Below are 12,694 nucleotides of genomic sequence, written 5' to 3'. Positions count from 1 at the left end.
TCAGTCAGTTAAGCATCCGACTTCTGCTCAGTCATGATCTCACAGTCCATGAGCTCGAGCCCCACGTCAGGCTCTGTGCTGACAGCTGGGAGCCTGGAGCCTGCTTCGGATTCTGTGTCTCCGTCTCTCTCTCTCTGCCCCTCCCCCACTCACGCTCTGTCTCTCTCTCCTTCAAAAAATTCAATAAACATTTAAAATTTAAAAAAATAATAATAATATGATAGCTATTTTTAAATGGCTATTTTTTTCTAAAATCGTTCCCATAGCCATGAGTTTTTAAATAATATGGCCAGTGAACGTATCACATAACTTTTAGATAAACCACGTTAACTTCCACTTGTGGTAGGTTTTTAGATCATACTCATCTTGACTGAGAATAAATTCACTCATAGGGAGAACGAAATGAGGGGGACCCAGTGACACGAAACATTGTTTTAAAATCCCTAAGGCAAAGCAAAGCAGTTAGAAGTTACCACAATTTTCCGTAGAAGATTCTGCCATCTACAGAAGGAAGTCTCTAAAGAGAAGAAAGATGGAAAATCTTACTCAAATAAGTAAAGATAAGTGACATTAGAAGAACATTAGAACGTTACTCGCTGTAGCAAAGAGAAAATGAGTCAGCAACGAAATTACCAGATTTAGCAGATTAGTCAAGCAGTCTGAAGGAGATGGGAGTTCTAAATACACATGAATACCGGTCAGGTGACTCACATCAATGTAAATGGTGTCCGATGAAGCCTGTCACCGTGCCACAGTTATAAAACTACTGTCACAACATAAACATCACCATCGCCTCCCTCCTGCTCAGGCTTACCGCCTTTGTACTGAAGACTTTTGCCCAGGCTCGAGCCTACATCTTTATCGATGAAGCACACATCACCCAAGCCCTCACCTGGCTCTCCCAAAAGCAGAAGGACAATGGCTGTTTCAGGAGCTCTGGGTCTCTGCTCAACAATGCCATTAAGGTGAGGTGTTCGTGGAGTTAGCTTTTATCTGTCCATTCTGATGTCTACAAGGATAATATAGGAATTCCTTAGGAAAGACAAATAATAGATAGATAGATAGATTGATAGATCCCAGATAGTGTCAAGAAAGAGGGGATGGAACGTAGGTTGCTTGTGCTAATTTGCCCCCGGGGGATGCAGACGAGTAAGGATACATTCCATGACACCCAGGAGCTGATTAAGAGCATTCTCAGAAGTTCAATTAATCAAATCTCTCTCTCTACCCCCCCACACTTACAGGGTGGAGTGGAAGACGAAGTGACCCTTTCTGCCTACATCACCATTGCCCTTCTAGAGATTCCTCTCCCCGCCACTGTAAGTACCACCTCATTCCCCTGCTGAGGCATAGTTTGGACACAATGAAACTGCTGTCCTGCTGTCAGAAATATCACCTTACTAAAAGCCAGGTGTCCGCTTTCCTTCTATGCCATGCCAATGCTTCTCGGATCAATAGGAAATGTGGTCCATCTGTTAAGAAAGATACACACTAGGGGCGCCTGGGTGGCGCAGTCGGTTAAGCGTCCGACTTCAGCCAGGTCACGATCTCGCGGTCTGGGAGTTCGAGCCCCGCGTCAGGCTCTGGGCTGATGGCTCAGAGCCTGGAGCCTGTTTCCGAGTCTGTGTCTCCCTCTCTCTCTTCCCCTCCCCCGTTCATGCTCTGTCTCTCTCTGTCCCAAAAATAAATAAACGTTGCAAAAAAAAATTTAAAAAAAGAAAGATACACACTATCCCAGGGATGCCCCCTAAGCTATTTCTCCCCTAAGACCTCCCACTCCTGCCATATGTACATACAAAATGAGTTCTAAAAATATGGTCGGTGCTCCTGCCTTACGAATGTAATAATAACATAAAAAATACTGTTCTCTCTCTCCATAAAAATGACAACAGATGGGGGCGCCTGGGTGGCTTAGTAGGTTAAGCGCCTCACTCTTGATTTCAGCTCAGGTCATGATCTCGTGGTTCACGACATCGAGCCCCAAGTCGGGCTCTGCACCGACAGCATGGAGCCTGCTTGGGATTCTCTGTGTCTCCCTCTCTCTCTGCCCCTCTCTCACCCTCCCGAGTGCTCTCAAAATAAATAAACGTTAAAAAAAAAAAAAAGGAAGGAGGGAAAAGAACGAGAACAGACGGACACATGCATTTGGAAAATGATCCGCGTTTACCTGGGAAAGCCAGTGTCCCTGTTCACATAGCTCGGTTCCCTCCTTGTTTTCCCCCCTCAGCACACTGTTGTGCGCAATGCCCTGTTCTGCTTGGAGTCAGCCTGGAATTCAGCAAAGGAAGGACCCCATGAAAAGCACGTCTACACCAAGGCACTGTTGGCCTATGCTTTTGCCCTGGTAGGTAACCAGGACAGGACCAAGGAGCTACTCCACTTACTTAATGAGGAAGCTGTGAAGGAAGGTGAGCAAACATCCTTCCTGCCTTCTCTGTATCAAGAACCATACCTCAACCCCCCCCCCCCCACCTACCTCCTGTGATCGCTTTCCCCTCTCTTCTTTTGTCTCTATCACCATAAAATCTGGAACTTCTTAAGGAAGTCACACACCAAAAGATAAGAGGCAGGTGCGCTGTAGTCGTGAGAAGCTCAGCCTCTGGAGACTGGCTCCAGAACAGTTTAACAGTGTGACCTTGGGCAAGTCGCTTAACTCGTCTATGTTTCAGTTCCTTCATCAGTAAGATGGGGGTAATAATAGTATTTACTCTGCCCCCTCCCCCGCTCAGGTCGAAAAAATAGAAAATAAAATGCAAATGGTAATATTTTATCCAATAAAATATATTCTACCTTTCTGCCTTAACAGTGCCATTAATTGTTTATTCTTAAAATGTATCGGGAAGGTTTCAGATATACAAAAAGGCATAAAGGATAATCAGCAAACCACTTTATACTTCCCTCCCAGCTTAAGAAATACAAAATTACCAATGCAGGAAAAATTCTGTGTGCCCCTCTCACCCCCAAAGGTGACCATTACCCTGAATTTGTCATTACCATTTCTATGGATAGCTTTATTTTTACTCCACCTATATTCCTAAACAATATTCAGAATTTTGATGTGTTCTTCGTACTTAAATCAACAGTATCACACTTTTGGGTATTTCTGCCTCTTGTTTTCTTGTCTGTTTGTCTGCCTTTTGTTTTTTAAGTTCCACATTGTGCTAACAGGAGTCCCCTACTGAGGGCCTATAGCTCTAATTCATTATTTTCGCTGCCGCATAATATAGTGTAAAATATAGGTAACTCATAACTTACATTAAAGAGTCTCTCGTCATAGGTGTTGTTTCTTATTTGTTGCTATTGCAAACCGTGCTGCAGTGAATACTCACCTATGTGTCTGTCTCCTTGTGCGTGGGTGTGAGTTCCTGTAGGTTCTACTTCGAGAAGTGAATCGCTGATTCGTAGGCGAAACACATCTTCCCCTTTGCTGGATGTTCCCAAATTGCGATTTACTCCGCAGCGTAATTTACTTCCCACAGCAGTTTAAATCGGTTTCCATTAGATCGCACCCTGGTCAGCCTTTGGTTACCTTAAGGATTACCGTTATTTCGTACTGTTCGCACCCTAATGAGTGCGAACTCCGTTATCTCATGTCATCTGCGATCCTCACAAGAAATCTCAATAGGAAAATTTATAGAAAATTTCACAAAGCCCAGATAAGGTCTGGATAACATCAGAAACAAGCAACCCCCACAGTCAGGGAGCGAACTTGCTCTGCAATTTCTCCCCAACGACCCAACCATAGCCACCGTTTGACAACTTCGTTGGCTGTGGGCTTACGACTCAGCCACATTTTCCGCCTTAGGCTGGCTGAAACAAACCACGTTCAGGTTTACGCAGAAGGAAAAGCATCTAGATAAGGTCCAAGGGAATATAATTGGAAGGCACCCTTCACTTAAGCTCTGGCTTAAATTAGATACGAATATGTGGTTACTCACAAATCTCTTTTTCTCATCTCCAGACAATTCCGTCCACTGGGAGCGACCTCAGAAACCCAAGGCACCAGTGGAGCATCTTTATCAGCCCCAGGCTCCCTCAGCTGAGGTGGAGATGACGTCCTACGTGCTCCTCGCTCACCTCATGGCCCAGCCCGGCCCGACCTCCGAGGACCTGACTTTGGCCGCGGGCATCGTGAGCTGGATCCTAAAGCAACAGAATGCCCACGGGGGCTTCTCGTCCACCCAGGTCTGTGTCTGCCAGAAACTTTTGCTTCGCCTTCAGGGAACAAAAGCTCTGAACAAGATATAAACACATGCAAGAGGAAAAAATGAGGATGAGGATAACTAGAAATGAGGAAAATATGACGAGTATTCAGGGAGAGCGAGAAATAAGGAAAACTCAAAGTCAAAGAGGGCTACAAAGAAAATTCCTGCAGTTCCGGCACCCCAGCCCTGTTATCATCACAGTCCCCTCCTGCCAATAAAAACTCTACCTCCCTAAAGAAGTGAGACCCTATGTGCAATGGCCACAGCAGAATGGCTTTTAAAAACCTACCTTCAGGAATCTTCTGAAAGTTCTAAGAGTCCCTTTCAAACAACAGTTGGAAACAGTTTCAAACCGTTTGAACAGTTTCAAACAGGTCTCAGGAGCGCCACTCAAAACCCAAAAAAGCTCTCCTTGCAAATCTCTGCATTCAAAGGTCCCCTTTAACCGGCTTAGTTTGAAGCTGACACATTTTATGCTGCCACTATTCACCCTTTGCTATACAAATATTTGTTCACCAGCAGCATGAAGAACTTGCTTTATTATTGCCAACATCGTAAGACTATCTAAAAAAAAAATCCCTCAATAGGTACACAGCAGGAAGTGTTATTTTCAGAGAATTTAGGCTTATTTTTCCATATGAATGGGGAAAACACGGAATACTTTTATGACAACAGTTACTCTTTCTTAAATCTATTGTTTAAAGAATGTCATTCAGGTTCAATGCTGAGAAGATTTGAGAATTGAGAAGATGGCATGCAAGGGTGGGAGGAAGCCAGACTTGTGGTAAAAAAAAAAAAGGGAGAGCCAAAAAATGCCAATAAATCAAGAAGATAATTACAATTAAGCATGCCCCTGATCATGGCTGCAAAGGACCTTGGGTTTTCTCAGGGCACCGAACTCAGCAACAGAGCCGAGTTTAATTTGGGGTGAGAGGCAGACTGATCTTTGGTTGAGTGATGGCAGACATAACCACAATTATCAAGTAAGACATCTTAGACAAATAGCTAATGCCAATGAATGATTCCCATTCACATATACTTTCCACAGCCCATATCCCACAAACATTCATCCATAAGAAAGGATCAATTTTCTGAGAAATAAAAGAAGCTTCTAAAGCACCCAGTCCGAGGCAGATATGTGGAGGTCATGGTTCTGTTATCTATCTAAGGATTCTAATCAATCTGGAAATTAGAACTCCGTTATTTAAGTAGCGAGGGAAGCAGGAAAGAGGACGTCAAGGCCCATCTTGTCAACATGCCTTTGGGCCCTACTGAGCCTACACAGGTTCTCTCACTCGTCTTTTCTAGGACACCGTGGTGGCTCTCCATGCCTTGTCCAAGTATGGGGAAGCCACTTTCACCGGAACTGGGAAGCCTGCACAGGTGACCATCCAATACTCAGGGACGGTTTTCGAAAAATTCCAAGTGGACAGCAACAACCGCCTGTTACTACAACGGACTTCATTGCCAAAGGTGCCTGGAGAATACACCATGACAGTGACAGGAGAAGGGTGTGTCTACCTCCAGGTGAGACTCTTGGGGCACATGGGGTCAGAGGGCCCACCGGAACAGTCCTCACTAAAAAAATCCCTAACTCAGCGGGGCGCCTGGGCGGCTCAGTGGGGTTGAGCTTCCGACTTCGGCTCAGGTCATGATCTCACGGTCTACGAGTTCGAGCCCCGCGTCGGGCTCTGGGCTGACGGCTCGGAGCCCGGAGCCTGCTTCGGATCCTGTGTCTCCCTCTCTCTCTGCCCCTCCCCCACTCATGCTCTGTCTGTCTGTCTCTCTCTCTCTCTCTCTCTGTCAAAAATAAATAAAACGTTAAAAAAAATTTTTTTTTTAAATTCCTAACTCAGCAAATGATAGGGCAACCCAGAGAACAAGTTGAGGAAGCTTGGAGGAGTTCTGGGGACCAGAGGGAACACAGATTTTTGTCTTTGATGTTCCACAGACATCCTTGAAATACAATATTGTACCAGAAAAGGAAGAGTCCCCGTTTGCTTTGGATGTACAGACTGTGCCCCAAACCTGTGATGGACCCAAAGCCCACACCAGCTTCCAGATCTCACTGAATGTCAGGTAAGACCTGTGACTGGGTCGTCTAATTCTGGGTATAAGAACCAGTCTTCTAGGGGCGCCTGGGTGGCTCAGTCGGTTAGGCGGCCGACTTCTGCTCAGGTCATGATCTCGAGGTCCGTGGGTTCGAGCCCCGCGTCGGGCTCTGGGCTGACCGCTCAGAGCCTGGAGCCTGTTTCGGATTCTGTGTCTCCCTCTCTCTGACCCTCCCCGGTTCATCCTCTGTCTCTCTCGGTCTAAAAATAAATAAACGTTAAAAAAAAAAAGAACCCGTCTTCTTACCGGATCTCCCATTAAGCTGAGTGGCGTGGCAATAAATGTTTGCACTACATTTGTTGTAAAAAGCAACGCGTCCTCAGGCTGATACAGAATCGCTTCATGATGGGGTATATGCGTTGTGCCTCCCCTGCCTCCAGGATCTGTGATTGTGAAACCTCATAATTGAAAAGTTAGGTCCCTTCAATAAGAACTAAAAAAAGAGAACATTCACCCTTGCCTCTGACCCAAATTCCTGATTTAATTCTAAATGTAAGTGAATTCATCCTATTGTAATGAAATTCTGTATCGTTCTTGCTCTCTCCGATTGCCAAAATGTCTGAATAGAAGGACGTAGTTGAGTCTGTAGTTAGAATTCCTACCGACGATAAGTAAACCTCAGATTACACACAAAATAATCGATTTGCATACATGTACAGCAACATTCAAATAGCTCCAGGGCTTACCAAAAAACGTTTCTGCCCACAGGAATGTTCTACCCTGGCTGGGGATACCGTTCAGGACAAAAGTTAAAAGTATACGTAACAAATAACGCGTAGAGATTAGCGGTCGCAGGCCCAGCTATGCGTCACTCACACAGAGCTTCCTTAAACTCCAGAACCTCGAGTCCGCACACGTAAAATCCTGATTCATCAGGTCTAGGGTAAAGCCCGGTCTCTGTGGCTTTAACAAGCTCCCTATCACTTGGGTGGGATATTTAGGAAGGCTTTCATGTACTATTGAGGGCTGTGATGGCTTACTGTGGACATGGGAGAAAAGGATATTTAATAACACGGCAGGCCCTAATTTCCTTTCTTCCCCAAATCTTCAGTTACACTGGGAGCCGTCCCACCACCAACATGGTGATTACTGATGTGAAGATGCTATCTGGCTTCATTCCCCTGAAACCAACAGTGAAAATGGTAGGTCTATTATACGTCCAGGAGGCTCTAGTTCATTTGATGTTTTTTGTATCTCCAGGCTAAGAAAATCTTAAAATATTTTGAATCAACTTCTACCAAAGGCTAGTACTTTCTCCAAATCAGAAATACAATTTAGCCTGCTTGTATATGGGTTTTTTGACGTGTGGTGTTTTTTTTTTTTTCTTTTTTCCTCATGGAACTCTGTTTTCATGCATCTCAAAATTCTGTGAACAGGTTTTTGATCACGTCGTTCCCATTCAAAAGTATTTATTTTAGGGGCGCCTGGGTGGCGCAGTCGGTTAAGCGTCCGACTTCAGCCAGGTCACGATCTCGCGGTCCGGGAGTTCGAGCCCCGCGTCGGGCTCTGGGCTGATGGCTCAGAGCCTGGAGCCTGTTTCCGGTGCTGTGTCTCCCTCTCTCTCTGCCCCTCCCCCGTTCATGCTCTGTCTCTCTCTGTCCCAAAAATAAATAAACGTTGAAAAAAAAAAAGAAATAAATAAAAACGTTATCATCGTTACTTACAAAAATCATTCGAAGCAGCTTCACCCTCAGGCTTAATTTGGTAGTCCAAATTCTCCTTTTCTCTGGTTTCCCCGGAGGCTTCATTTGTTTATTAACATTTGTGATGTATTACTTTTCTCCAGCTTGAAAGATCTAACCACGTGAGCCGAACAGAAGTCAGCAACAACCATGTTTTGATTTATCTGGATAAGGTGAGAGCCCTGCCACTCTAGTTGTGAAAACAATATAGATAATACTTCTTCTAAAATTTTTTTTAATGTTTGTTTATTTTGGAAGGAGAGAGAGACAGAGTGTGAGTGGGGGAGGGGCAGAGAGAGAGGGAGATACAGAATCCGAAGCAGGCTTCAGGCTCCGAGCTGTCAGCACAGAGCCCGACGCGGGGCTCGAACTCACGGACCGCGAGATCATGACCTGAGCCAAAGTCGGACACTCGACCGACTGAACCACCCAGGCGCCCCATATTGTCATTCATTTAAAGCGAATAACTGAGCCGAAGTCGGACGCTTAACTGACTGAGCCACCCAGGCACCCTGATAATCCTCCTTCTAAGTGAGTTATAATAATCCTATTCTAAAGGAAGTGAATGAAGACATTTTGGAGACATCATCTCATGGCAAAACTTTGAGCATTCTAGGGGTGCCTGGGTGGGCTAAGTGTCCAGCTCTTGATTCTGAGTCAGGTCATGATCTCACAGTCCATGAGTTCCAGCGCCGTGTCAGGTTCTGTGCTGAGCAGAGGGATTCACTCTCTCTGCCCCTCCCCCTGCTTGTGCTGTCTCTCTCAAAATAAACATTTTTTTTAAATGAGCGTTCTAATACTAATTCCAGTAAACATTCTCCTCTCCTTTATTCACATTTCATGTGAGACAATGGGAAGAAATGGCTTATTATAATATTGGGATATGAATATTTCTAAGCCTCATAAGCAAGAAATTCTCTATACAGTGTGTTTTTTATGTCCATAATCTATTTTGAAAATATTGAATAATGTAAGGAAGAAACCCAGTGGTAAACCCAATCGTTTCTTCTTTACATAATTATATCAACATCAATTCTTATGTTGATGCTGCTATATCAATTATATATTATATCTCAAATATATCAATTATATAATGGACACCTCAATTACTATATCAACAGCACATCAACAATATAAAAGGGGAAAATACTGTCCATCTCAGCAAGGATGTACCAAAAAATGATAAGATCAGTCCACCCATAAACTAATCTCATTTTATAGTTGTATAATCTAACATAATTTATGCATTCGTATATTAGTGGATGTTATAGTTTATAAGTTTTATGAAATTTTAACAAGGCTGTAATGATCAATTTTTTATATTCCTTTTTGAGTTGACACAGTATTTCTACAAGATAGGGAAGTAAAACTATACCAAATCTCTGGATATGTAAAAATGGACATGGCCATTCAATCAATAAAATCATATATCATTCACCCCCTATAAACAGAGCCCATGGGCTAGCATTTATTTATACGACTGTATGAATTGATTGGATTATTTAAGAAAATTTTGGAATTTTTCATTCACTCTGGGAACTTTCTTCAATTTAAGGACGCTGTTAGTTGATAAAAAAAAAAAAAAAAAAAAAGGTTCTTTTCCCCCAAGAAAGTAGATGAATAAACTCCTTCGAAGAAGACAGAAGAAAACTTTTAATTCCCTTTTGCTTTCTAGGTGACCAATGAGACACTGAGCTTGTCCTTTATGGTTCTGCAAGATATCCCAGTGAGAGATCTGAAGCCAGCCCTAGTGAAAGTCTACGATTACTATGAGACAGGTAAGTGTGAACAACTTCCACATAGAAATTAAATTTTTTTTTTTTAATTTTTAGAGAGAACCAGAAAACCAGGGAGAGGGGCAGAGGGAGAGAAAGAGGGAGAATCCCAAGCAGACTCCACGCTCAGCGCAGAGCCCGAGGCGGGGCTCGATCCCACGACCGTGAGATCGTGACCTGAGCCAATATCAAGAGTTGGTCACTCAATTGACTGAGCCACCCACGCGCCCCTAGAAATTCAATTTCTGATCACAGAAATTTCGATTTGAGAACTGTATTGGGGCCCCTTATTACACTAACTATTCTTATTTACTTCATTTTGTCTCCATCAAGTCTGATTCTTCTCTGTCTTCTATACGTACGTTGTAGAAACTCCCAGTTGTATAAATATGTCACTTACTAATACAAGCCACCTGTAGGACATTTAGCTCCCTTTTCTTCAGATAAGTCAACGATAAGACACCATGAGATTTAAAGAAGTATAACATGTGAACTGTCCTTCAGAAGCGTAGGGTAAAGAGAAACACGACACACTGTATTTGAAGAGTTGGCAACAGTAGACCGCAAGCAACGCATCAAATGGATGATGCGGAAGTTTCTGACCCAAGTCTTCCCATAAGGAAAGGTTTTTTAAGGGACCTGTCTCCCCCAGGTGTTTGCTATCCCTCTCACTTCACCTAATGGTTTTTGTTTTCATTCAGATGAGTTTGCAATTGCTGAGTACAGTGCCCCTTGCAGCAAAGGTAAGCAATGCACACGCTTTCCAAATGCAGTCACACCCCCTTTGGCTTGTCCCTCCCATAACATGAAATTCTGGCTAAATGGTTTTCATAGATACCCTCTTGCTCATAGTTCAACTTATTACTGAAAACTTCATTTGTTGGGAAAAGGTCACTGATGGCCAAACTTTAAAGAGTCCATAGGGTTACTTTTTGAATAATTATAAGTAATAAATCTCACTTCCCACTATATTAATCAGGTTTACTTAAGCACCGTGCTACCCAGATCTAAAAGACAGAATATTCATTGCTCAGGAGACCCATGTCCCTCTTGATTTTCTCTTCTTTCCACTCTCACAGATCATGGAAATGCTTGAAGACCACTTCAATGAAAACTGCTTTGCTGGAATATCTGTTCCACAGACTCAGGTCTCTGTGGAAGAAAAAAATTTTTGTATGTCTGAAGATTTGAGGAATAAACCTTTTTTTCTGGCCAATCTTTATCACTGGTTCCTCATTCATTCAAGAAACATTTATAACCTTTCCATATAATTCCCAGTAGGATCTTAAGATGAAACATTGATAGCAATCAAGGGTTGAGGGACTTCAGAAAATTAAAAATGTTACCGGGGTATTGGTCTGAGTAGGTTTCAGTTGGGGCTTCAGGAGAAGGATTATGTACTAGGAGAGTGGGAAGGGTGTTTGGTTACAGGAATACCCTAAGAAAAAGCCAGAGTGCATTTTAGGAGAGAATAAGACTGTCTCGACTAGAAAAGACTTCCCACATTAAAGGGAAATAATGAAATACAATGTTGGATAAGTTACACTGGGAGGCAGTATAACTAGTTAGAACTTCACCTGAACTGGGATTACAGGGCCTCAGAACCAAATCTGCCATGGATTGATACAAGTGATCGGTTTCAATAAAGGATGTCAGATTGAAAAAAGTTGAAGGGGTGACACATCAGAAAGGAGTTCCTCTAAAATAAAAAATCTATAGAACTCAGCAGCCCAAATAGGAGTGTTATACTGGAGCATTTTTTTTTCCCCCAGAACTTTGAGCCAGGATCAAAGCATAGGTGTAAACTCAAGAAGCAATTCAGAGGCAGAAATCAGCATCCCCACAATATCCAATCTCTACCTTTTCTTTGCGGGAAGTATTGAAATCATTTATTGTGTGGCTAGAGGAGCAGAAACTTCAAGAGCTTGTAGAGATCTCTGGAATAATCCTAGGAGTCCTCATCTTCATTTGGGTTGGTTTGACAGAAGCTTGGATGGTATCAGCTAAGAGCTTTAAAGGACTTTGAAGTTCAAGCATTCTGAGCTCTAACTCTGGACTGGGCAAAAGTAAAAGATAAAAGCGATCGCTGAACTCCATACATTCCAGCCTCCCCCTCTCGACCCTACATGAATTCCAAACCACTTGCAAAGCTGCAATATCACTGCGGAGGCCCCTCACCGAAAACCTCACAGGACTGAGGGAGCACAAAATGTATTCAGCACAAATTCGATACCCAGGACCAAGCTAAAATCCTTCCAAAAACACAGGGAAGAAATGATTATCCTAACGGTGAAGTGGCCAGGGTTTCCCTCTCTGGAGAATCACCTCCCTTCCATATTTTATATAATTTTCAGCGTGGAGTGGTGGGAAAAGCATGTGTTTCCAAAGATGTGGAAAGCGGGATGGTCTCAACATCCAACTCTGGCATTTAGCACCTATGTAATCTTACCCAGCACTTACTGCCTCTCACAACTCAGTTTTCTGATCTGTATAAAAGGAGAATATTATCAGCCTCCACAAGCGTGCGTGAGGATGAAAAGCCAAAGGTCCTCCACATAACGGACCTCACTGGGCACGGCGGTGCCGACCGGAACCAGCCGTCACTTCCGGTTCATCTGCGAAACGGGCCTAGAAACAGCGACTACCTCACGAGACAGCTGCGAGCAGTGTGCTTAATCTCGTTCTCGACACACAAAAACGTTCAAAGCCTAAATGGTAGCTCTTTATTGAAACGATCTTTTAAAGCCTGTCAATAATCCCATGACTTCTTCAAGGGAAATCTATGCAAAACTGGAGACGCTCAAGGTCGTTTCTGAGTAAGGGTAACAATACACCCGGAGAGCAGTTAACCACAAGAAAGCAAAGCCGAGAGGTGCCTGGGTAGCAGCTCAGTCAGTTAAGCGACCGACTCTTGATTTCG

At 43.5% G+C, this 12,694-nt stretch overlaps 1 protein-coding gene and 1 long non-coding RNA gene across 2 annotated transcripts in view; one reads left to right on the top strand and one right to left on the bottom strand.

Moving 5' to 3' along the window:
* A2M (alpha-2-macroglobulin) overlaps positions 1-10,996 on the top strand; it is a 45,349-nt gene extending 34,353 nt beyond the window's left edge. The window contains exons 26-36 of the mRNA XM_006933497.4: positions 809-965; positions 1,245-1,319; positions 2,228-2,408; positions 3,962-4,185; positions 5,514-5,732; positions 6,157-6,284; positions 7,369-7,459; positions 8,104-8,172; positions 9,675-9,777; positions 10,476-10,517; positions 10,854-10,996. Of these exons, the coding sequence (XP_006933559.2) occupies positions 809-965; positions 1,245-1,319; positions 2,228-2,408; positions 3,962-4,185; positions 5,514-5,732; positions 6,157-6,284; positions 7,369-7,459; positions 8,104-8,172; positions 9,675-9,777; positions 10,476-10,517; positions 10,854-10,870 (1,306 nt within the window). The 3' untranslated portion in view covers positions 10,871-10,996. The remainder of the gene's footprint in view (positions 1-808; positions 966-1,244; positions 1,320-2,227; positions 2,409-3,961; positions 4,186-5,513; positions 5,733-6,156; positions 6,285-7,368; positions 7,460-8,103; positions 8,173-9,674; positions 9,778-10,475; positions 10,518-10,853) is intronic.
* Positions 10,742-12,377, bottom strand: LOC111561325. Its single transcript, XR_002743783.2, has 3 exons — positions 12,224-12,377; positions 11,635-11,830; positions 10,742-10,926 (listed from the first exon to the last, which is right to left on the bottom strand). It is a non-coding gene; the product is annotated as an uncharacterized LOC111561325 (long non-coding RNA).
* Positions 12,378-12,694: the final 317 nt, after the last annotated feature.

This window comes from Felis catus, chromosome B4 (assembly GCF_018350175.1).
Source record: "Felis catus isolate Fca126 chromosome B4, F.catus_Fca126_mat1.0, whole genome shotgun sequence".
Classification (NCBI taxonomy): domain Eukaryota; kingdom Metazoa; phylum Chordata; class Mammalia; order Carnivora; family Felidae; genus Felis; species Felis catus.
Note: the sequence above shows the minus strand (reverse complement) of the source record. Positions and strands in the feature narration are given on the sequence as shown.